The sequence below is a fragment of the Microcaecilia unicolor genome, chromosome 9, assembly GCF_901765095.1.
Source record: "Microcaecilia unicolor chromosome 9, aMicUni1.1, whole genome shotgun sequence".
In the NCBI taxonomy this organism is placed as follows: domain Eukaryota; kingdom Metazoa; phylum Chordata; class Amphibia; order Gymnophiona; family Siphonopidae; genus Microcaecilia; species Microcaecilia unicolor.
Genome location: NC_044039.1, coordinates 86,933,153 through 86,959,024, shown reverse-complemented (window position 1 = coordinate 86,959,024; position 25,872 = coordinate 86,933,153). Strand labels below are relative to the sequence as shown.

At 44.9% G+C, this 25,872-nt stretch overlaps 1 protein-coding gene across 4 annotated transcripts in view; it reads left to right on the top strand.

Annotated features, from left to right (window-relative positions):
* Nucleotides 1–25,042, top strand: part of STK38L (serine/threonine kinase 38 like) — a 228,088-nt gene extending 203,046 nt beyond the window's left edge. For all 4 annotated transcript variants that reach the window (XM_030214536.1, XM_030214537.1, XM_030214538.1 and 1 more), the window contains exons 12-14: nucleotides 15,688–15,783; nucleotides 19,772–19,863; nucleotides 22,672–25,042. In XM_030214536.1, the coding sequence (XP_030070396.1) occupies nucleotides 15,688–15,783; nucleotides 19,772–19,863; nucleotides 22,672–22,799 (316 nt within the window). In that variant the 3' untranslated portion in view covers nucleotides 22,800–25,042. The remainder of the gene's footprint in view (nucleotides 1–15,687; nucleotides 15,784–19,771; nucleotides 19,864–22,671) is intronic.
* The last annotated feature ends 830 nt before the right edge of the window (nucleotides 25,043–25,872 follow it).

The following is a 25,872-nucleotide window of genomic DNA, read 5'->3' as shown; positions in this document are numbered from 1 at the left end:
AACCTAAATGATGGTAACAGATTATTTCTCTCCCCCCCCCCCCCCCTCCTCCCCCCATAATGAAGATGTTTTCTTGGTGTTAAATTTGAGAAAATGGGCTACCATCCATCAAGAAAGTTTTGAAAACATTTACAAACAAGGGGCCCTGTTTAAAAAGGTGCACTAGCTTCCGGTGGAGCCGTCGGCCAAGATGACCACTACGAGGTAAGCTCCCATCAAACTCCGACTGCAAGACCCCGATTTTGGCAGCCAGGGCATTCTCCCACAGCCTTAACCCAGGTCCTGTTGTTCCCATTTCCCAGCTGGTATCGGGAACACATTGTGTGCAGTTTAGCAGTGCCGGGAAAGACCTCTTGAAGCAAGAGTTCGTGCCACCCCCCCCCCCCCCCCCCCAATTGGAAGTGAAACGGCAGCCTGGGTGGAGAGCTCGGCGGTGTAGTGCAGCCAAACAAGACTGCTGGCCCAAGGAGCACTTTTTGGGGCACAGAATTGGAGAGACGCTGACAGGCGGCAACTGGTGGAAAGAGTCGGAGCTGCAGAAGAGTGGCGGGGATATCATGCTGTCCCACACAATCTGGGGGCTGGTCTGGATCCTGGAGGCCTTTTATTTAAGGCCTTCCAATCTGTTGTCCTCTCTGCCTGGACAGGGTGTGCCTCCTAGTCCATCGACGGGGTGGACTGTAGTCTTTGGGAGCAGCACTGAACTTTGCCTAGGCTGCATATTTGGCTGACCAATGCATTAATAGAAGCAAATGCTGCAAGGTTATTTTTTTTTTTTCTCCTTCTGCCTTCTAGTGGTACCTGCCTGCTATTTTGCTTCCAGAGTGAGGCAGTGGCCTCTTGTGGCGGACTGGAAGAGGCAGTGTCTATTTATATAAGTAATGCCACACTGGGAAAAGACCAAGGGTCCGTCGAGCCCAGCATTCTGTCCACGACAGCGGCCAATCCAGGCCAAGGGCACCTGGCGAGCTTCCCAAACGTACAAACATTCTATACTTGTTATTCCTGGAATTGTGGATTTTTCCCAAGTCCATTTAGGAGTGGTTTATGGACGTCCTTTAGGTTTATGGCAGCCCGTGGCTCCAGAAGACGTGGAAAAGTCCTGCGGTGGATGATTTAAGATGGCAGAGAGAAGTGCCCCTCCCTCGCCTACAGTGGGATCCGCTTGGTCATCGGAAATAGTTGCAGAGGTCCGCAAGGCTGTGGAACAGGCCATGGGAACACATTTGCAACAAACTTTGCAACCTAGTCCACAAAATCATCCATGGTAACGCCCCAGCCTATATGTCAGACCTGATAGATCTACCACCCAGGAACGCAAAAAGATCCTCTCGCACATTCCTTAATCTCCATCCTCCCAAGTGCAAGGGTCTGAAATACAAATCAATGCATGCATCTACCTTTTCCTATACGAGCACGCAACTCTGGAACGTGCTGCCATGTAACCTGAAAACGGTCTATGAATTGACCTATTTCCGCAAACTATTGAAAACCTATCTCTTCGACAAGATATATCACAAAGATCAACATGTGTAACTGTATAATTTAACACGTATAACTGTATAGTCTTAAAACTTCCAGACTCTTATAATGTTTTATAATGTCTTTCTGCTTTAACACCTTCATGTATTTCACCACCTTTCCTTTCTGAGCACACTACCAGAACCCTCATCCACACTCTTATCACCTCTCGCTTAGACTATTGCAACTTGCTTCTTACAGGTCTCCCACTTAGCCATCTCTCTCCTCTTCAATCTGTTCAAAATTCTGCTGCACGACTAATATTCCGCCAGTGTCGTTATGCTCATATTAGCCCTCTCCTCAAGTCACGTCACTGGCTTCCTATCTGTTTCCGCATACAGTTCAAACTCCTCTTATTGACCTATAAGTGCATTCACTCTGCAGCTGCTCAGTACCTCTCCACTCTCATCTCTCCCTACATTCCTCCCCGGGAACTCCGTTCACTGGGTAAATCTCTCTTATCTGCACCCTTCTCCTCCACCGCTAACTCCAGACTCCGTTCCTTTTATCTTGCTGCACCATATGCCTGGAATAGACTTCCTGAGCCGGTACGTCAAGCTCCATCTCTGGCCGTCTTCAAATCTAAGCTAAAAGCCCACCTTTTTGATGCTGCTTTTAACTCCTAACCCTTATTCACTTGTTCAGAACCCTTATTTTATCATCCTCACCTTAATTATTCCCTTCCATATCATCATGCTGATCAATCCATAGACTGGTGGGTTGTGTCCATCTACCAGCAGGTGGAGATAGAGAGCAAACTTTTGCCTCCCTATATGTGGTCATGTGCTGCCGGAAACTCCTCAGTATGTTCTCTATCTCAGCAGGTGGTGGTCACACACAGCAGCAGCTCTGGCTAGGCCTCCAAGCCTAATTTTTAGGTTTTGTTGAGTGCCTGGGGTTGAGGGCTCTTCTTGAGCAAGTGCAAACCTGGTGGCGCCAGGTCCCTCCTTTTCTCCCCCCTCCCGCTGGCTCCGTTAAAAAAAAAAAAAAAAAAAATTTTTTGAACGTCCTTAAAGGCGTTTATTTCGACGTTTATTTAAACGTTTATTGCAGCTACTCACTGGGACACCAGGTCGTTACAGCTCGGAGCGGAAAGCAGGTAATTTTTACCTTTTTATAGCGGGCAGGGGGTTCCCCGATTGATCTCCACGTGGCATATGGCGTCGGAGGGCGAGGGCGCAAAGAGTCGCTCCCCGGATCGCTAGGGCGCTTCTAGAGGGGATGCGGGTGTTTTAAAGTCTGATTCGCCCTTGTTGGGTGACAGTTTCGTGACCGATGAGTGTCCCGGTCCTTCCTCCGGCGTGGCGGTTTTTCCCGCCATAAACGCCCATCCCCCGCTGCTCGCCTCCGCCATCTTGGCCGGCCACGCGGCTCGGACGGCTTCTTCTTGGGCCGCCCTTGAGGTAGGAGACATTAATGCCATGAACGCCCTTAATTTGGGCGACGGCACAAAAGCGGCTAAAGTTAAGCGCCGTTCTTCCCGCGCGGCTCCTTCGCGGAGTGTCGCGCCGGACGCCATCTTGGATGCGCAGCATGTCTCTCCCCCGCTCTTGCGAGCGCCGGTTGAGGGTGCGTCTAGGGCTGTAGCCCAGGCTGCGGAAGTGCACAGTCTGGGGGGTTTCTCCCCCGAGTTTGTTTTGCTGCTGCATCAGGCCTTCCTTATGCAAAACGCTGCCCCTGCTCCCTCGTCTGGTAAAGAGGTTGAGGTCCCCGGAGGTAAACGCCCTCGGGTTGATTCCCAGGCCTTGGAGGACTTTGTCTCCTCCGATGTAGATGAGGGCAGCGTATCTGAGTTCTCCCAACGGTCCTTTGCGGATTCCTTGGAGGAGACAGATCCCCGCTCGGTTGGAGCGGATGACCCCTCTGCAGCGCGGCTTTTTAGCTCAGAGAATTTGCCCAACCTGTTAGTGCAGGCCATGGGCATTTTGAAGATTTCCTCTCCGGAGGACGTCTCTCCCTCAGCCCCTATTGGCTCTGCCATTATGTTGGGGACGAAGCGCCCGCCTAGAACCTTCCACGTGCATGATGCCATGCACACCTTAATTTCGGCTCAATGGGATGTCCCGGAAGCGAGCCTTAAAGTGGCTAGGGCTATGTCCCGCCTCTATCCTTTGCCTGAAAGTGAACGTGAGGCCTATCTGTGGCCTACCGTGGATTCTTTAATCACTGCGGTGACTAAGAAAACGGCGTTGCCGGTGGAAGGTGGCACGGCCCCAAAGGACGCCCAAGACAGAAGATTGGAGGCGGCCTTAAGGTCGTCCTTTGAGGCGGCTGCTTTAAGTTTGCAGGCCTCAGTTTGCGGCTCCTATGTGGCCAGGGCGTGCCTGACTATGGTGCAGCGGGCTTCCCCCTCGGATCATTCCTTGAGGGCTGATTGGCCGGCCCTGGAATCGGGCTTAGCCTATTTGGCAGACTTGCTGTATGATGTCTTGAGGGCCTCAGCTAAAGGCATGGCTCAGACAATCTCTGCGCGGCGGTGGCTTTGGCTGAAGCATTGGTCTGCTGACCACGCCTCTAAATCCCGCCTGGCTAGATTGCCTTTTAAAGGCAAGCTGCTCTTTGGGGTCGAGCTGGACAAAATCGTGACCGATCTCGGCACGTCTAAGGGCAAGAACTTACCAGAGGTCAGGGCTCGGGCTAGTACTCGCCCCAGTACCTCCAGAGGACGGTTTCAGGAAGCCCGTCGGTACCGCCCGGGCAGGTCGGGCTCCTCTGCCCCCTCTTCCTTCAAGAGGAATTTCTCCCCCAAGCAGCATTCCTTTCGCAGAGACCGCCGTCCCGGAGGTGCTCCCTCCGGTCCTCCCCCAGGGTCTCGTACCCAATGACGGGGCCTTGGTCCACGCCCCAGTGCAGATTGGAGGACGGCTGTCCTCGTTTCTGGGCGAGTGGACCACAATAACTTCAGACGCTTGGGTGCTGGAAGTCATCAGAGACGGCTACAAGCTAGAGTTCTGCCGACCCTTAAGAGACGGGTTTGTACTCTCTCCCTGCAAGTCTCCGGTCAAAGCTGTGGCAGTGCAGCAGACCTTGGACAACCTGATCCGCCTGGGTGCGGTCGTTCCGGTGCCAGAAAATCAGATTGGCAAGGGACGTTACTCCATTTACTTTGTGGTACCAAAGAAAGGCGGTTCTGTCCGGCCTATCCTCGACCTCAAAGGGGTCAATCGGGCCTTGAAAGTTCGGCACTTTCGCATGGAGACTCTCCGCTCTGTTATAGCGGCAGTGAAGGCAGGAGAGTTCTTGGCTTCCTTGGACATCAAGGAAGCGTACCTGCATATTCCCATCTGGCCTCCTCATCAACGCTCTCTGCGTTTTGCAGTCCTGGGACGACACTTCCAGTTCAGAGCCCTCCCTTTCGGGTTGGCTACTGCTCCGCGGACCTTTTCCAAAGTAATGGTGGTCATAGCGGCCTTCCTGCGAAAGGAAGGAGTACAAGTCCATCCTTATCTGGACGACTGGTTGATCCGAGCCCCCTCTTATGCAGAGTGCAGCAAAGCTGTGGACCGGGTAGTTGCTCTTTTGAGCTCCCTGGGATGGATCATCAACTGGGAGAAGAGCCAGCTGCGCCCGACTCAGTCCCTGGAGTATCTGGGAGTTTGATTCGACACCCAAGTGGGCAGAGTGTTCCTGCCAGACAATCGGATTGTCAAACTTCAGGCTCAGGTGGACCAGTTCCTAGTAGCCTCTCCTCTTCGGGCTTGGGACTATGTGCAGCTGTTGGGCTCTATGACGGCCACGATGGAAGTAGTGCCCTGGGCCAGGGCTCATATGAGACCACTACAACACTCTCTGCTGCAGCGCTGGACTCCGATGTCGGAGGATTATGCTGTGCGCCTTCCCTTGGACCCAGCAGTGCGCAAGGCGCTGAGCTGGTGGATGCAGACAGACAAGTTGTCTGCGGGAATGCCTCTGGTGACCCCGGAGTGGATTGTCGTCACGACGGACGCCTCTTTGTCGGGCTGGGGAGCCCACTGCTTGGGAAGGACAGCGCAGGGGCTCTGGTCTCCTGCAGAGGCAAAGTGGTCTATCAACCTCCTGGAACTCAGAGCCATTCGGTTGGCGCTTTTGGAGTTCATCCCGGTACTGGCGTTGAAGCCAGTACGGGTCCTGTCGGACAATGCCACGGCTGTGGCCTATGTCAACCGCCAGGGAGGTACCAAGAGCGCCCCTCTAGCCAAGGAGGCCATGAATCTATGCCAGTGGGCGGAAGCGAACCTGGAACAGCTGTCAGCGGCCCACATTGCCGGAGTCATGAATGTCAAGGCGGACTTTCTCAGTCGCCATACCTTGGAGCCCGGAGAGTGGCAGCTATCTGCTCAGGCGTTCTTGGACATCACGAAGCGCTGGGGCCAGCCGAGCCTAGATCTGATGGCGTCATCGGCCAATTGCCAAGTGCCGCGCTTTTTCAGCAGAGGACGGGACCCTCGATCCCTGGGAGTAGATGCTCTTCTCCAACAGTGGCCGACACAAGAGCTTCTCTGTGTTCCCGCCCTGGCCCATGCTGGGCAGGGTGCTAGACCGGGTGGCAAAGCATCCGGGCCGGATAATCCTGGTGGGGTCCGGATTGGCCCAGACGTCCCTGGTATGCGGACTTGATCAGGCTCTCAGTCGACGATCCTCTGCGGCTGCCAGTGGAGCAGGGCCTGTTACATCAGGGTCCCGTGGTGATGGAGGATCCCTCCCCCTTTGGTCTTACGGCCTGGCTATTGAGCGGCAGCGTCTGAGAAAGAAGGGCTTCTCAGACAAGGTCATCGCCACTATGCTGAGAGCGAGGAAGCGCTCTACTTCTACTGCTTACGCCAGGGTTTGGCGTATCTTTGCAGCGTGGTGTGAAGCAGGCTCACTTTCTCCCTTCACTGCTCCAATTTCTTCAGTGTTGGCGTTCCTGCAAGAAGGTCTGGAGAAAGGCCTGTCGCTCAGTTCCCTTAAAGTCCAGGTAGCGGCTCTGGCTTGCTTCAGGGGTCGCCTGAAGGGTGTTTCCCTGGCTTCGCAGCCAGATGAGGTGCGCTTTCTCAAGGGAGTTAATCACCTGCGCCCTCCTCTGCACTCAGTGGTGCCTGCGTGGAATCTCAACCTGGTGCTAAGGGCATTGCAGAAGCCGCCTTTTGAACCCTTGTCGAGGGCATCTCTGAAAGACCTGACGTTGAAAGCAGTCTTTTTGGTGGCTATCACTTCAGCCAGAAGAGTTTCCGAGCTCCAGGCGCTCTCATGTCGAGAGCCTTTTCTGCAGTTCACTGAGGCAGGAGTGACTATTCGCACAGTGCCTTCCTTCCTGCCCAAGATTGTTTCTCGCTTCCATGTGAATCAGCAGCTCTGTCTCCCTTCCTTTCGGAGGGAGGACTACCCAGAGGAATACTCTGCTCTCAAATGTCTGGATGTGAGACGTGTCATCATCAGATACTTGGAAGTGACCAATGATTTCCGGAAATCGGATCATCTGTTTGTCCTGTTTGCAGGTCCTCGTAAGGGTCTGCAGGCTGCTAAGCCTACAGTGGCAAGATGGGTCAAGGAAGCCATTGCAGCGGCTTATGTGGCCGCGAGGAAGGTGCCGCCTATCCAGCTGAAGGCTCACTCCACTAGAGCTCAGGCGGCCTCGATGGCAGAGGCCGGGTCCGTCTCCTTGGAAGAGATTTGCAAGGCGGCAACTTGGGCTTCGGCCCATACCTTTTCCAGGCATTACCGCTTGACTGTGGCTGCTCGGGCGGAGGCCCGGTTTGGAGCTTCAGTGTTGCGGTCAGGGATTTCTATGTCCCGCCCTGGGTGAGTACTGCTTCGGTACATCCCACCAGTCTATGGATTGATCAGCATGATGATATGGAAGGTAAAATTATGTATCATACCTGATAATTTTCTTTCCATTAATCATAGCTGATCAATCCATAGCCCCTCCCAGATATCTGTACTGTTTATATTCTGGTTGAATTTTAGGTTCAAGTTTAGTCTTCAGTTACTTCAGGAGGACTTCGTGTTCAAGTTCTTTTTTCACTTGGATTCTTCAAGAGTTGAGACGAGTTTGTGTTACAGTGAGCTGCTGCATTCCTCTCTCCTCCGTTTTACGGGGCTGGATTGAGATTTAAATTCTGCCGGCACTCCCTCCCGCTTCGTGCGGCTGTAGGGCAGCTTTGTACCTCTCCCGCTTCGGCGGTGTTGGGGTCAGTCAGCTCCTCCCGCGGTTGCGGTTGCAGGATAAGCCAGATCCCCCCGCATCGGCGGGGTGGTGTCCCTCCCCCGCTCCGCGGGGATGAGCTGGACGGATTCCCCTCCCCCACTTGTGTGGGGATGAGCTGGGTTAATTCCCCTCCCCCGTTTCGGCGGTGGTGAGCTGGGCAGAGTGTCCCTTTGTGGGTGTAATTCTCTAAGTGCTGAGTCCTGCGGATGGAGCTTTGATATCGACATACTGAGGAGTTTCCGGCAGCACATGACCACATATAGGGAGGCAAAAGTTTGCTCTCTATCTCCACCTGCTGGTAGATGGACACAACCCACCAGTCTATGGATTGATCAGCTATGATTAATGGAAAGAAAATTATCAGGTATGATACATAATTTTACCTTATCTCTTGTTTGTCCTGTTTGTCTGTCCTAATTAGATTGTAAGCTCTGTCGAGCAGGGACTATCTCTTCATGTTCAAGTGTACAGCGCTGCGTACGTCTAGTAGCGCTCTAGAATTGATAAGTAGTAGTAATATACTTCCCAATATAATTGAGGATTCTCAAGTGGGTTTTGTGCAAGGCCGTAACTTTGCCAAGAATGTGAGAAAGACTCTTGCTACTCTAGAGCTGGCAGCTAGTCAAGATGTTCCATCTATGCTGATCAGTTTTGATGCTGAAAAGGCCTTTGATAGGGTGGGGTGGGACTTTTTATTTGGGGTCTTAGATGCTTATGGCATATGAGGGGTTTTTCAGTATGCGATTCAGGCTTGGTATTTTTTCTCAAGCTCAAGTGTGGGCGAAAGGCCTGCTTTCTTCCCCCTTTTCAATATCTCATGGTACCAGACAGGGTTGCCCGCTCTCACCACTTTTTGTCCTTAGTCTGGATCCCCTCCTATGTGACATCCAGAGGAATCCAGATATACAAGGCTTATTAATTAGGTGCAGATACCTTTAAAATAGCAGCCTTTGCAGATGATTTGTTGGTTCATGTGATTAATCTCCAAGTATCAATAGGGGCTTTGTTAGAATGCATGACTGAATTTGGGGATTTTTCAGGCTTTAAATTAAATCTTGACAAATCAGTGGAGTTGCAATGGGTAGAGGCTCAGGGTGGGGCTTGGAGGGGACACTATCTGTTGAATTAAGCCGGTGACTCTTTTCGCTATTTGGAGGTGGTGTTATCTATGGAGACTTCGAGACTATATCGTTTGAACGTGGATAGGTTGATACAAGACACCAAGCTTCATTTTGAGAAATGGAGTCATTTACCTTTATCTTTAATGGGCAGCAGGATAAATATCTTTAAAATGCTTATTTCTCTTTGCTGGCTCTGTTTTGCAAGTTTTACCACTGTGCCTTTTGCGGAAAGATCTCCAGCAGTTAAATAGGAGTTGTAGAATTTTTGGGGGGTGGGGAAGAAATCACAAATGTCTAGAATGTCTGGTTCCTGGACACAAGGAGGTTTAGGTTTACCTTGACAGGCGTTATAATCAGGTTTGCCTTTTGCAGCACCTTAGGGATTGGTAGGTTGGTACTGAGCAGTTCACTCCTACGCGATGGGAAAGGGAATTGTTTACACCTTGGCATTTGAATTTTCTTTTGCATTCTCAGTCAAAAACTTTGCCTCACTCTTGCCGTAGAAGTATATTGCTGCAGCCACTGAGAGGCGTTTGGTGGGCTATTTTGAATTGTTGGAATCAGAGCCTGAATGTTAGTGATTTATTGCTATGTAGGGGTGATGCTGATTTTCCACCAGGGCTGGAGTCTGTACAGTTTAAGAGATGGTCGGACATGGGCATTGTTTTGATCTAGCATTTTCTCAATGAGGAAGGTGTTTTTTTTTTTTCTTTTCAGAATTTACAGCAGAGGCTTTCCCTAACTCATACAGATTATTTTGCTTATTGGCAGCTGCACCACTATTATAATCTCTTAGATCACGAGGCTGTGCATATGAGGCTGGGTCAGAAAATTTGAGATTTTTTTGCAAGGAGATGTTTTTGGCCATGTTTCTGTTTCAGGATTACATAGAGCTTTGATTTCTTTTCTCCCTCCCCGGGAGTATGGACCACTTAAGGAGGCTTGGAGTAAGGACCTTGGGTACGAACTGAAGGGGGTGGGTTCCTGCTGGTCGATGCCCCAAATGTCAGTGGGGAGACAATACCTTCTTTCATGCCTTTTGGCGATGTGGCATTCAAGCATTTTGGAGGTTTTTCATCACTACTTAGGGATTCTTTTTGGTGGTCATGCAGTCTTTTCCTGGAAAGGAGTCTTGCTGAACAAATCGGAGGCCTATGGGATCTCTGATAAAAACTTGTGCTTATTACTGTGTAAAGCTTATGCATTGGGGAAGAAGTTCATACTTAAGCATTGTATGCAGGAGGAGCCTCCCTCTTTTTGGTACTGGAGAAATAGATTGCATGCCTTTATGTTGTGGGAGGCAAGATCCGTTGGGAATCCCCCTAAGGGTAGAAGGGCTTTAATGTCTATCTGGAATTGTTACTTGCAAACTATCTCCCATAAAGCAAGAAGTGCAGTATTGAACAGGTTTCAGGGTGTTTCCTAAGTTGGTACTGTATATTAGGGGTTGTTTTGGGGTTCTGTGCTTGGGGAGGGTAGATTGGTAATATGGGACATTTTCATTTCAGAGATGGCCTGGGGTCGTAAGAGTCCAGATGCCAGGTCTTCTTAGTGTATGTTAATGATATGGGTTAAAGTAGGGTTGGGGGGAGGAAGGTGAGCTTGCATACAACCGTTAAAGTTGAAAGGAAACTCAAGGTAGTGAGGGGGGAGGGCACGGGAGTTTTCTCACAAATAAAAATGGGATCATGTGTTATCCAGCTTTTTGCTGTATGATGTTTTTGCTTATTTTTATGCTATGTCTGTTTGCTGTTTTGTAATCTCTTGCTGTTTTTGTCAGGACCTGTTTTGTTGTTAGATGTTGGATTTGTTTGATCCTGAATAAAAATCATTAAACCTTAAAAAGGTGCTTTAGTGTTTTTAGCGTACTAACCGTGAATATGCCCATAATATTCCTATGGGTGTCTACACAGAGCGTGCAAAAAATGCTAGCATGCCTTTGTAAACAGGGCACAAAGTGAAAGGTATCCTTGACTGAAGAGAGCATTAGAAAGATCATTTGAACATTGAGTATATATAAAATGATAGTTCCATAGAACTTAAATGCCTCCGTAGAGAACTAAAAAATACATTAAAAAGCATGGGGGAAAAGGAGAGCCCTGAGTTACTTCACAACCCAAATTCCATGAAAACGAAAGACTTAGCTATAACATCATGGTTTGTTTTGGATTTTTTTTTAACATTGAAAACGAGTCCCATACTTCATCAGTAAGCCCCATATTATCTAATTTACATAATGTCTCATGATCATCAACATCAATCACTGAAGATAAGTTTAATTGCAATAACAGTAAACATTGCCCCTTATCCAAAATTATATCGAGTTCAGAAACAATAGCTAAGACATGTTTCTGTACTAAAATGTCTGAGTGCTGAGGATCCAGTAGATTATATCTGTCCAAATAATCTTGATGCAACAATTTTGCTAATTTCACCAAGAATAGTCTACTAGCAACCAGGTGATAGTTCATAGAGATTTAGTAGAGTCTTTTATTAACGGTGTCAATCTGATGATACTAATAATTTGTGGAAACAATCCCTGTACAAACATCAGATTTAGAAAAGAAATAAGCCAAATAATTGCTCCCATAGGTAGATATGTGAACAGTGATGTTGGACATGGTGCACCAGAACCCTGGTAAGAAATTTTAAAAAATATATATATCTGTCTTGCCTAATGTTTTCTGAAAAAGGGAGGTCCAAAACAGATCTCTGATTCTTTATTATACTTCCTTCTGTGTGTTACAGTTGCTATCCTGAAAATTTCTATACAAAATAATTTAAAATTCTGCATGTAATATTTTTAAAAAATCATGCAAAATTCTCCATACTCAATTTGTTCAAGTAACATGGTATAAACACTGTTTTAGACTACTCATTTATGGTGCAATACAGAAATAAGTTATTTATTTTTTTTGTTTTATTTGTTACATTTGTACCCCACATTTTCCCACCTATTTGCAGGCTCAATATGGCTTACATAGTACCGTAATGGCATTCGCCAATTCGGTTGATAAAAAATACAGTTTATATTGTGGTCTAATGAGGTAGGTGTGTATCAGGCACCATGAGGGTCGAAGGGAATGTAGATTGTATATTGTCCAGTACGATCATTGGTTATGCTATGTTGCTGGGTGTGGGGATTTACGGTGGATCGGGGGGGGGGGGGGGGGGTAAGCCTTTTTGAAGAGGTTGGTTTTTAGTGATTTCCTGAAGTTTAGATGGTCATGGATTGTTTTCACGGCTTTTGGGAGTCCATTCCATAATTGTGCGCTTATATAGGAGAAGCAGGATGCGTAAGTTGTTTTGTATTTAAGTCCTTTACAATTTGGGTAATGTAGGTTTAAGTATGATCGTGATAATCCGTTTCTGGTTGGTAGATCTATGAGGTCTGTCATGTATCCTGGGACTACGCCATAGATAATTTTGTGGACTAGAGTGCAGATTTTGAAGATGATCCTTTCTTTGATTGGGAGCCAGTGCAGCTTTTCTCAGAGGGGTTTGGCACTTTTGAATCGTGTTCTATCAAATATCAGCCTGGCTGTTGTGTTTTGGGTGGTCTGGAGTTTTTTTGTGAGTTGTTCTTTGCATCCCGCGTATATTCCGTTGCAGTAATCTGCATGGCTTAGGACCATTGATTGTATTAGGTTACGAAAAATATTTCTCGGGAAGAAAGGCTTTAATCGTTTGTTTCCATTTTCTTTATTACAGAGTTTACTTGGATCTCAAGGGTAAGGTTGCGGTCGATTGTGACTTGTTCAAGTTGTTCAAATAAGCGCAGAATGGCCTCCTCATAAGACCTGCAGCTTTCCTCCCCAGAATGACTTAATTCCCAATTTACACCTCCCCAGTTTTATCCTTTCGGTTTGAACCTCTTTCTAGTTTTCATCTCTTCTCCATCTTTCCTCAAGGTTGACCCTCCCCTTCTATCTTCTTCCACCAGGTTCAACTTCCTACATTTCTCTACTAGTTCTCCCAGCTTTCTGTCTCACTTCCCCACCCAACTCAACAACCCAAGCTCTCTGTCTTTGTCTCTCTCTATGGCTCCCTGTAGTAAGACCCCAAGTTATTTCTCTCTACCTTCTCCAGACTTGACTTCCCCCTTATCTCTCTGTTCTGTCTAATCTTGAATCCCCTGCCCTCATTTCCTTCTTCCCTAGCAAGATTCCTTAATTTGTTTTTGGCCCACCCCTCAGACTTTGACACCCTTCCCATGCTCGTTCACTCTCTGCTAGCCCTCTCCCCAGTTTTCTCTTTACCCCTCTCTCCGCAAGAACCCACCACCACCAGGTTATTCCCATTTCACTTACCTTGCCTCCAGCTGGTTGTCTAGCTCTTTTTCAGTGTCCGTTCCTGCCATGTGGAGTCACAACTGCAGCTTTCTCCCCTTGGGCCTGTACAGGTTGAAGGTGCTTCTGCAGTTTCATAGTTTTCAGTGTGCATAGCCTGCTGTTGCCACTGCAACCTCCTCTTTCAGTCTGTAGTAGTCTCCGTTGCTTCTGTCATCTGGTCCCAATGCAGAATTCTTCACTGGAGAAAACATTTGCAAAAATTCTGCATTGTGCAGTTGTGCAGAATAGCCCAAAGAGCAAGATACGGGTTTTTAGAATGACGGCCATATGATTACTTACATGCCAAGTGTTAGAGGAGGCATACAGAAGGCCTCCAGTATTCCATGCACAGAGTTTTTCATCTTTAGACAGGGAGAAATGAAGATTTCTCCTCTTTCTGATCATGAGAACAGTTATTGCTGGAAGCATTTCACTCTACCCCCTCCTGCTCAGCCAGGTAATTGTAAACCCGACTGCCCACGACCCAAGAGTGTGGACAGGCCTCAGGGGATCTTGGCGACAGAGGTCTTTTTCCATGTATTTTGTAAGGGGGCACTTCAAAGCAAAAGAGTGACTTTTTCTGTAACCATGAGAAAAACAACACTTGCAGAAAACTTCTATTTCTGCCTACAACAATAGATCAAATACTGTACCTCACAAAAGGAAAGCACAGGCCTCCCTTTGAGAAATAGACTTCTGGAGCCAAGTAGCAATGGCTTTTATGTATTTCCTTGAACACAAGAGAATCTTATGTGCTGACATGTTTCCAAAACACAGGGTTCTGAGCTGTTATGTGAGAAACATATCACTTCTAAAAGGAAACAGTTTAAACTCTTGTCTTCCTCTCTTTAAAATAAAGAATAAGAATAGAATATTGAGACAAAAGATCAAAAGTTCTGACAAATATATTCTTTTGTGGGAAAACTGTAAATATGACCAAAAGAGAGAGAACATTTTGTCACCCTTCTGACAACAGAACAAAAGCATCTTCTAAGGAAATGTAAACATATTTTTGTTGAACTATAAACACAGAGATCCTGACTGTATTTGCAAGATGCTAAACAAGGGGGGGAGAGAACCTCCCCTTCCTCTTACTCCTTTGTACTGTAAGAGAAGAAACCCTATTTAAACTCTTTTGTAAGGCAGGAAAGATGGGCTGGGTACATCTCTTTTGGCCCCAAGCCAGGGAGTCTGAAAGAATGTCCTGACCCCTTTTCCTGCCTTACAAAAAGGCTTATATAGGGTTTCTTCTCTTACAGTACAAAGGAGGAAGGGGAGGTTCTGTCCCCCCCCCCCCCCCTTGTTTAGCATCTTGCAAATACAGTCAGGATCTCGTCCCAATACAATAATGTTCCCCCCTCGGCAATTAACGCACAGGGTTCATCCCTTCCAATCTCAGACCACTTGAAAATCTTAGGCATAACAATTGACCACAACCTAACGCTAGAAAGCCAAGCTAAGAACAACCAAGAAAATGTTCCACACTATGTGGAAGCTCAAACGTATAAAACCTTACTTTCCCAGGGGTTCATTCCACAACATGATCCAAACTATGGTGCTAACCCATGTAGACTACTGCAATAGTATTTACTTGGACTGCAAAGATCAAATCATAAAAAACTACAGACAGCACAAAACACGGCTGCCAGACTCATCTTCAGAAAAACATGCTTCGAAAGCGCGAAACCCCTCCTAAGAAGCTTACATTGGCTTCCTATTAATGCTCTCATAACATTCAAAATATGCACAATAGTCCACAGAATCATCTATGGACTTGCACCAGATTACATGATGGAACTTATCGATCTACCATTAAGAAACGTGATGAGAACAGCAAGAACCTACCTAACCCTTCACTACCCCAATTGCAAAGGTATAAAATACAAATCTTCTCATGCCACCAGCCTCTCCTTTATAGGCACACAACTTTGGAACTCACTACCCAAAGACCTGAAACTCACAGAAAACTACCTACAATTCAGAAAAAATCTGAAAGCACATCTTTTCAAGAAGTCTTTCCTCCCTAGATCTGCCTAATCCCACACCACCATACATCACAAAAAGTTCAGAAATGGAAAACAATAATATTAACCTCTCGCACAATATGCTAATATATCAACCTAAGTGTTTATTGTATTTCTGTATTATGTACTAGACTTCTACAAATCTAAATTTTGTAACCGCCTTTTTAGCAATATGTAAGCCACATTGAACCTGCCATACGGTGGGAAAATGTGGGATACAAATGCAATAAATAAATATCTTTCCAGTGATTCAGCATTTGTTTAAGCTTGCTGATATAGCTATTCGTGTTCACAGTACACAGTGGTTTTCATTTAAGGCATCATTAAACTTGGGCAGACTCTAATGTATAAACCTCCACTATAAGAATCAATTGCTGAGTAGTATATTGATTGTCATTTTACATTTTTCTGTTTATAACCACAAGTCATAATTTGTTCGTATACAGAGTTCTTGCCATTAAATCAGTTTAATCTGTATCATGACCATCCTATGCTTTAACATCATTTTTATGGTTTTCTAGATTTTGTATTGATTCAGAAAGCAGAGTTGGTTCAAGTGGTGTGGAGGAGATTAAAAGTCATCCGTTTTTTGAGGGAGTAGACTGGGGACATATCAGGTATGTATAGCATTGTACAGAGACATAAAACCAGGAATAATGGGCTCATTTGTTCAGGGATATACAGTTTATGTACACGTTTTGCATTTGCTACAGCATACTTAATCTTTAGCTGCCCTAGTAGATATTACAATGTACTACATATTCTGCCTTGAAAATATAAACTGACTTTCAAGTTGGAACAGAGAAAAAGAGGCAATACCACAAAATAAGCCATGAGAGACTCAACTCAGAAGAAGGGACTGTCCTGTATGCTGAGCTTCTCCTAAGACACATAAAGGGATTTAAACTTTCCCATTTTTTGCAAATTAACATTAGGAGGATCTTTCCCTTCCTCTATATGGTCTGGGAGACTAAGATGCCTTTATGTATGCTTTACAAATGTAGATTTGATCTGGCAACTCACGGAGCTCTCATGTTGGGTATCAATCTCCTGCTGATGTCATTTCCCTCTGTTGAAAGGTTTTTGGTTGGCCTGGGCATATCCAATGTGAATAAATTATACTCTTATTGGATCAATATTCAAAGGCATTATTTCCAAAATATAAGATAGCATTGTGCCATTTCAATTGCTACATGGCCAGATATCTGTGTATTTATGGGCCAGGTTAAGGAGGAAGTGATGGTGGTCCAAAAACATAACCCACCAACTTTCCCGTACGAGATTCAAGGCAAGGTAACAATTTAAAAAAAACATACAGCTGAACATTCATCAGGAATGAAAACAAATACTATCAAAAAACAAAAAACTACAAAGACAGTACTAGTAGTGATGTTAAAGATGCATTGTTCTCTCATCATCTTCCAAAAAATTAAATAGTCCTTCAAATGATGAATCTAGACAGGAAGACTATTCCAGAGACGAACAAATAAGAAACAAAGAATGCGTAAGAACTGATTTGAATCTAACATGCTTAACAGATTCAAACGCTAAAGTTAAATGTTGACATGACCGAGAAGTAAAACAGTTATTTAAAGATCTTAAGCTTTTGCAATAAGTCCTCAGGACAAGCACCAAATAAAACTTAAAAACCAAGCAGGATACTTTGAAACAAATTCTTGCCTGAACTGGCAGCCAATGCAGTTTAAGTAAAGGGGAAACATGGTCATACTTAGATTTGTGAAAGATCAGTCTTGCTGCAGAGTTCTAAACCAATTGAAGCTTGGTAACATACTTTGCTGCTAGTATATAGAGTTACTGCAATCAAGTACTGCTAGAATAGCCAGTTGGACATTAACCCTAAAGTGTCCTTGCAAAAAGTAGGAGCGCAACAGACGAAGTTGTTTGAAGTAAGCCTTCCTTACTACATTGGTTGTCTGAGTTTCCAAAGACAGAGAAGAGTCCACGATCACACCTAAATTCCACTTCCAGAGTGCTTCTGTCTTTCATAGCAAAAGAGTGAGGAATATTAGAAGGATGCTGTCGCGTTCTCGAGGGCCTTGGCATACTGTCAGGTCCTCAAGGCAGCACTGGGAATTGTGAGCCCTTGGGCCCCTGCCACGGAGCGGCAGAGGCAGGCAAGACCGTCTTGGAACTGGACGTCCGGAAGGACCGGACCGGAACTCTGGACTGGAAGTAGGCAACTGAACCGGCAGAACAGGAACCGCTTCACCTGTACTTAGCCACCTTTCCGCTAGAGTTGAGCTGTAGCGTGCGGGCGGCCGACAGGACTTGTAGGGCAAGGCCAGAACTGAAGATCCAGAGGACCCACCTCGGGTCTAGGAAACACAGGGGAACAATACTAGGCTGCACTAAGTGCTGCACGCAGCCGCTAAGCCAGGCACACCAGACAGACTAGACAGACAGAAGCTTATCAGGAGCAGGGACTAGGGCAGACATGCAAGCAAGGAAGAAAGGGAGACTGGGAATACCCCCTGGGCAAACCCACTAGCTAGGTCGAGGCAGGTAACAGGATAAATCCCCCAGAAGATACACGCTAGCTAGACAGATACAGGAATCAGGATACATGAGCAGGGATCCGGATAAGCACACAGGATATACAAGCAAGGTACAAGGTAGACACATGGGACAGAAGGTAGCTAGGCAGAGCGGGAAACCGGATAATACTAGCTAGCCAAAACCAGAACTCAGGACGAACAAGCAGGGACCAGGATGTGCACACAGGATATACAAGGATCAGGATGTGCACACAGGGAAGATGGCAGTTAGGCAGAGCGGAAAGCCGGATAACACTAGCTAGCCAAAACCAGGACTCAGGACGAACAAGCAGGGACCAGGATGTGCACACAGGATATACAAGGTTCAGGATGTGCACACAGAATATACAAGCAGGGAGTAGGGCAGGCTGCAAACACAGACGGGGAAACCAGGCCTGAACAGCAGGCTGTAAACACAGACTAAAGGCAGAAGGCTAGCAGCCAGGATGTGCACACAGGATATACCAGGTTCAGGATGTGCACACAGAATATGCAAGCAGGGAGTAGGGCAGGCTGCAAACACAGACGGGGAAACCAGGCCTGAACAGCAGGCTCTAAACACAGACTAAAAGGCAGAAGGCTAGCAGCCCACAGGTACTGGGAACCGAAGGGCACTAGCCCACACAGAAGGGCAAGAAGCCCACATGGACTAAGCAGAAGGGCAAGCCCACACAGAAGGGCAAGAAGCCCACAGGGACTAAGCAGAAGGGCAAGCCCACACAGAAGGGCAAGAAGCCCACAGGGACTAAGCAGAAGGGCAAGCCCACACAGATGGGCAAGAAGCCCACACAGAAGACAGGCTTAGAAGCAGCGCAGCAACACACTAACTAACCTGTCAGCCTCTGGGCATGACACCAGACAATGACACCATGCGAAGGCACTGACTGCAAGCACAGACCTTCCTTATAAAGGAACTCACTGATGAGTCACCACCAGCAGGACAGAAGCAGGAAGTTCCTTGCCTCCAAACAGAGGCTTGACACACAGAGGAAGTGAGCCCACAGGAAGGACAAGCAGGAGCCATCTTGGATACTGGCATAGAGGAGGAGGCGGCAGCCATCTTGGAAGAGGCATAGCCCACACAGGTGAGGTCCAGTAAGGCAATCAGCACACAGAGCCAGAGAGAAACTAAGACAGACACAGAGACAAGCAGAAGCCAGCACAGCCACTGACTCCCAGAAACAGGGTAAGTCTGAGGGTGGTCACGGCCACAGACGTGACAGATGCATATTGAACTATGAAACCTTTGTTTTTTCAGCATTCAGTTTGAGCCGCTTAGAGGTAGACCAGTCTGTTTTCTTAATACATGTATGTACAGTAGAAAACAGATAATTCTGCCTAACTGAAATTAAAAGAAAATATCAGTATAATAACATTAGTTGTTCCCCAGGTTCCAAGAGTTTGAAAAATTGCTGTCTTTCAAAGCATATTGTCTTTTAGATAAGAAAGATTTAAACCAGCAAAACACTGTCCACCAATCCAGAACCTGACAGTAAAGTTAATAATATTTTGTGATTAACTGTGTCGAAGGTATCAGAAATGTCAAAGTAACAGCACCATCTCGCCATCCTGACACAGAACCTGCCTAACTGTAGAGGTCAGAGATAGCAGCAGAGTTTGAGGTGTGGAATGGTCTTTTCCATTCAGCTGCTTTTGGTTGTTAGATGTTTAATTTAGGCCTGCTGAATGGTAGGCCTAAACTAAATAGTGTATGCCAGCACAGTCCCTGTTACTATCCATATATTCACTGCCACTGTCTGTATGGATATTGGTGTTGAGTATATGGATTGTTACACAGGTGCCAGCCTTTAACTTAAGGTAGTCACTCTGCTGGCCCTATTTGGGCAGCTCATACTGCAAAATTAGCTCAAAGATAGGAGCACAAAAGCATTGGCTCATGGTATCACAACCCCTTGAGCCACCCCTGGAGATGGCTTAGATGTTTGGATGAAGTTGTTTTATTCTAGCTTTTTCTTGCAGCAAGATGTATAATACAACTTTTTATTTGTCTGCTTGTTGATTTTGAATGTTTACTTTATTATATTTGCAGAGAGCGACCAGCAGCAATTCCGATAGAAATAAAAAGCATTGATGACACTTCAAATTTTGATGAATTTCCAGAATCTGATATTTTACAGCCAGGTAAATCTGGATTTTGTTAGATTTTACTAATAGGTTGGGGTTTGGTTTTTTTTTGCCAAATCCATAGACCTTAACAGGAACAACAAACCATTATTAAAAACAGAGTCTTAAACTACAGAATCAAGCCAAAGTAGATTGTAATCCATAAAATTAACAAGAATCCTAAGCTTGGAATGTGAGTTCCTAAAAGCATTCAAATGGCAAACTTAAATGTGAGTGCTTAATTTCCAGTCAGGAGAGACAAATTTATTGACACACAATTCAGCTAAACTACAGTGGGGGAAATAAGTATTTGATCCCTTGCTGATTTTGTAAGTTTGCCCACTGACAAAGACATGAGCAGCCCATAATTGAAGGGTAGGTTATTGGTAACAGTGAGAGATAGCACATCACAAATTAAATCCGGAAAATCACATTGTGGAAAGTATATGAATTTATTTGCATTCTGCAGAGGGAAATAAGTATTTGATCCCCCACCAACCAGTAAGAGATCTGGCCCCTACAGACCAGGTAGATGCTCCAAATCAACTCGTTACCGGCAATGGTCACCTGTATGAAAGACACCTGTCCACAGACTCAGTGAATCAGTCAGACTCTAATCTCTACAAAATGGCCAAGAGCAAGGAGCTGTCTAAGGATGTCAGGGACAAGATCATACACCTGCACAAGGCTGGAATGGGCTACAAAACCATCAGTAAGACGCTGGGTGAGAAGGAGACAACTGTTGGTGCCATAGTAAGAAAATGGAAGAAGTACAAAATGACTGTCAATCGACAAAGATCTGGAGCTCCACGCAAAATCTCACCTCGTGGGGTATCCTTGATCATGAGGAAGGTTAGAAATCAGCCTACAACTACAAGGGGGGAACCTGTCAATGATCTCAAGGCAGCTGGGACCACTGTCACCACGAAAACCATTGGTAACACATTACGACATAACGGATTGCAATCCTGCAGTGCCCGCAAGGTCCCCCTGCTCCGGAAGGCACATGTGACGGCCCGTCTGAAGTTTGCCAGTGAACACCTGGATGATGCCGAGAGTGATTGGGAGAAGGTGCTGTGGTCAGATGAGACAAAAATTGAGCTCTTTGGCATGAACTCAACTCGCCGTGTTTGGAGGAAGAGAAATGCTGCCTATGACCCAAAGAACACCATCCCCACTGTCAAGCATGGAGGTGGAAATGTTATGTTTTGGGGGTGTTTCTCTGCTAAGGGCACAGGACTACTTCACCGCATCAATGGGAGAATGGATGGGGCCATGTACCGTACAATTCTGAGTGACAACCTCCTTCCCTCCGCCAGGGCCTTAAAAATGGGTCGTGGCTGGGTCTTCCAGCACGACAATGACCCAAAACATACAGCCAAGGCAACAAAGGAGTGGCTCAGGAAGAAGCACATTAGGGTCATGGAGTGGCCTAGCCAGTCACCAGACCTTAATCCCATTGAAAACTTATGGAGGGAGCTGAAGCTGCGAGTTGCCAAGCGACAGCCCAGAACTCTTAATGATTTAGAGATGATCTGCAAAGAGGAGTGGACCAAAATTCCTCCTGACGTGTGCAAACCTCATCATCAACTACAGAAGACGTCTGACCGCTGTGCTTGCCAACAAGGGTTTTGCCACCAAGTATTAGGTCTTGTTTGCCAGAGGGATTAAATACTTATTTCCCTCTGCAGAATGCAAATAAATTCATATACTTTCCACAATGTGATTTTCCGGATTTAATTTGTGATGTGCTATCTCTCACTGTTACCAATAACCTACCCTTCAATTATGGGCTGCTCATGTCTTTGTCAGTGGGCAAACTTACAAAATCAGCAAGGGATCAAATACTTATTTCCCCCACTGTACATGTTAAAAAAAAATACTTTTGAGCGAGCTTCCCAAACTGTGGGTCAGAACCCCAAATAGGGTCACAAAACTCACATCTGCAGTCACAAGCTCGGTGGGCTTTCCATAAGTGCATCATTATTCTGCACCTCTTGGGGTCACACAATTTTATTTGACAGCAGTCATAGGGTTACATTCACAAAATGATTGAGTAAACTTGTATTTTGGGGGGGATTCTAGATTTTATTATGTGCCTTTTCCAAATCTGAGCTTAAGGCAAGTTACATATTTGGACACAGTTGGTAGGTACCCAAGAGGGGTTACAAATTAAATTGTACTTGAGGCAATGGAAAGTGAAGAGACTTTGCTACAGGATGATAGTTGGATCCCCAATGACTTCCTGTTGCGTAACATTGCCTTCCAACTCTAATAACGATCAGAGACATCTCAGATGAGCTGTAGACTAATGGTAATGGAACTATTTAAAGTAGTACGTTTGCTGGTTGCAGATGTGTTACCAGTTTTACCAGTCTTGGTATAGAAATTAAATCGTTTTTCTGTTTCCTTCATTCTACCTGATGTCCAAACACAGTGATAAATCTTTGGCCATGCAAGCAACTTGATTATGGAAAGATATTGCTGATATCATTTCTCTTTCACAGTGTCTTCTATTTAGAAAGAAAATAAACACTTTCTTATTTAAGAAATATGCATTATATCTAGGTCTTGTTAATTGAATTGATTATGGTAATTCCCAGAGGTTTGTTCTGGTTTCTTTTTTTCTGATGTTTGTAACCCGCTTGGAACTGGAAGGTAGTAGCGGGATATAAGCCCAAATGCAATGTAATATATATTGTGTAGCCTCTGAAGTATTTGTCTTGCACATTAGTTTGATGATGTGTATTCACAGTCTGCATTACAAACTGTACATATATTGTGAAATTTTTAATGCAAATGTGTTTCGCTCATTCTGTTTTGTAGTGCCAAACACCACAGAGCCAGACTACAAATCCAAAGATTGGGTTTTTCTCAATTACACCTACAAGCGATTTGAAGGGTTAACACAGAGGGGTTCCATCCCTTCCTACATGAAATGCGGAAAGCTGTGAAACTGCTACCAAAAACAAACAAAACTCTCAGGTAGCTTGGCATTGACTTGCTTGGCGAAGAGACCAATCCCGTGACATATTTAGAGATTCTGTATGGTGTGCACATCAACTTCATGAGGAAATTCTACTGGATTAGAATTTCTTGGACTACTACAAGAATGTAGTTGGCAGAGCCAGCTGGCTTTTATAAAAAAGAATATTAGAATATTTTTGTGTTGAATTTATTAAACATAGGTACTGGAATAAAGAAAACATGCACATCACCCTTAATGTATGAAGGGTTTTTATATCTATGTACTGTGGTGGTGTTAGTACTGTATCATTTTTGTAAGAAATCTAGGAAAAATGCCCATCAGTTATTTATGTGGGCTAATCTCTAGCCTGGAGATAAAGTATCACAATTTTGTTGCAAACCTGGTATGTCTATCCTTGAATATAACAGGTCAGTGATTACTTAATAAGTCAGCAAAAACGATTTGCCTAAAACAAGGGATTTATTTAAAGGTAGCTTTTAATTTAAAGCTGAGACAGCTGCCAAGCAGTAGTTTACTCATTGGTCAAATGAAATGAAATATGGTGCCCATTATCAATAGTCAAGAAGTGGTATGTTTGTGCTTCCATATATTTATGTGAACATGCAGTCGGTTTAAACTGCCCAGCACTGTTAATTTTATTTTTCAAGTATTTTACCAGTCCTGTAGACATATATCCAAAAATGACTATTTCCTACTTTAAACACTAAAATAGTTATTTTTAAAGAAACTGATGGTCACTAAGAATGATCCTTTACAAAATCTGTAGCTGTCTTACCAACCTAAAACACTGTATCAAATGATGAGCAGCACTTAATATTGTTCTGCATAGCTGCCTTCTATTCTCAAAGAATATAGCATTGTTTCTTTCAACAAAGTCAGATTTAAAGATTTTCAGAAGCATGGGAAGTGTAAGTATGATAAGAATCCACTGGAAACTGAAGTGCAACACATCGAAGGTTTCTTGTAAATCATTTGTTTGGTTGAAATGTTTCATTGTGCTTGGAACTTTAAGCCATTCTAAAATTGTTTTCATATTCTCAGGCTACCAAAGATTTTAAGAACTGGTGAATGAATGTATATTTGTATTCAGATGTGAAGGCCTGCTTTTTTTCAGAATGTTTGTTTTACTTTTGTCTGGTAGGAAGTGAAATACTGACTGAGATATACAGATCAGAAAGGGATTTCTAATCAAGGCTTATTTATTCTGGGGAGAACTGATTTGACTTCAGTCATAGGAAAGTAATACTAGGCTAAATGCTGGCTGATACGGAATAATACTGTAATATTTGTTATATCATTAACTGATAGCATCTTATAGAAGTACTATTTTTAGCTGTTTAAAATTTTAGAAAACATGTTTGTCTTCTCCAAAAGTCTAACGTGAAGCATTGTGAAAATTGAAATAACATTTTTCTTTCTTAAATCTCAATTCTTTTATTACATTTGCCCTAAACTATTTCAGAAATGTTGCTTTGAGCCTTTGTATTTTAAGTAGTGAAGTACCAGTTTGAAGACCTTACAGTAATAGAACCTTTGATATCATATACTTGGACTTTTTGGTTTAAATATCTTCAGCCCATCTTATATGGTTCAAAATTCACATTTGTAGTAGCTTTCCCACAATTCAGTTCTGTTTGTCAGCTAATCCCGTCAAATAAAACCATGGAGTCTTATTTTGACTTAATTATTCGGATTTTCCAAGTTGAAATTGTTGAAATCATTGTTTTACTTATGGGCCTCATAATCTCTTGTCACATACTAATGTGTATTAGTAGGGCTGCACTTTAATCAAAGTTAACCCTGTAATGAATGCATTGAATCATTCATAATAATTTTTTTAAAATCATGATTTAAAAAATGAATCGAGATTCGAAAAACTAATCTTATTGCAGTGTCTCCTATCTCCTCCAAGCATCTCTTCTGCTCTCTTCCACTCCCAATCCCTGTCTTTGGTGCAATCTGCCATTCAACATCACCCTCCCCCTTGCACCAGTGTACCTTAAAGGTGGTCTTCTGTTGATCAGCGGCAGCATTGTACTTAGGCTGCTTGCTCTGAAGCTTTCCCTCTGACCTGTCCTGCCTAGGCAGAAGCAGGAAGTGATATCAGAGGAGGCGGGATGGGCTAGAGGAAAAGCTATTGAGTAAGTCATAGGCAATATATGTGCGACAGTGCCATTCCCAGAACCCCAGAGGAAGACCATCTTTAAGGTAGACCAGTGGGGGGGGGGGGGGGGGGCAGATGCTGAACCCTGAGTGGGGAGAGAAGTGTGAGCTGCATGATGGAAGCTGTGATCATGGCAGTGAGCTCCAGAAACCACGAGAAGAGCTTGGTGCTGTTTACCACCAAGCTTGTGTCGCTGCTCATAGAGGTGGAGTGAAGGGAAAGAGAGATGCTGGACAGTGGGAGGGAGGGAGGAAGGAGAGAGAGAGAATGGATCCCAGGAAAGAAAGAGATAATGGACTTGGGGGAAGAGGAGAGGGAGAGAAGGTTGAGAAAGCGAGAAATGTTGGATCTGGGGGTGGGAAGGAGGGAGACTTGGTCCTTTAGGGAAGGGAGATGGGATTTGATATATACCGCCTTTCTATGGTTACAAAATGGTTTACATATTATATACAAGTGCTTATTTTGTACCTGGGGCAGTGGAGGGTTGAAGTGACATTCTGCATTGAGATTAAAAATTTTAATCAAAATGCAGCCCTAGTGTTTAGTTTGAACAGTGATTGGAAAGCTGTGTTTTACTCAATGTTTTTATTTTAAAAGCTACAATAATCAGCTTTGGGTTTTATATAAGGACATCATAAAAGCATTTCAACTTTCCTTCTATTCATATTTTTGGTATTTCTCACATTACTGTTACATTAAAATGGAAAGGGGAATGGGAAGCAGTAGGATTTCAGTAGAAATCTGTATAGAATATAGATTTTTAGTTTTTTAAATAAGTGGGGGGGAGATTTTGTTGGAACTATTTTTGAAAATGTAACTAAAATGAATATTAGTGTCAGTTCTATATGTAAGTATAGAAAATGCAGCCTTAGTT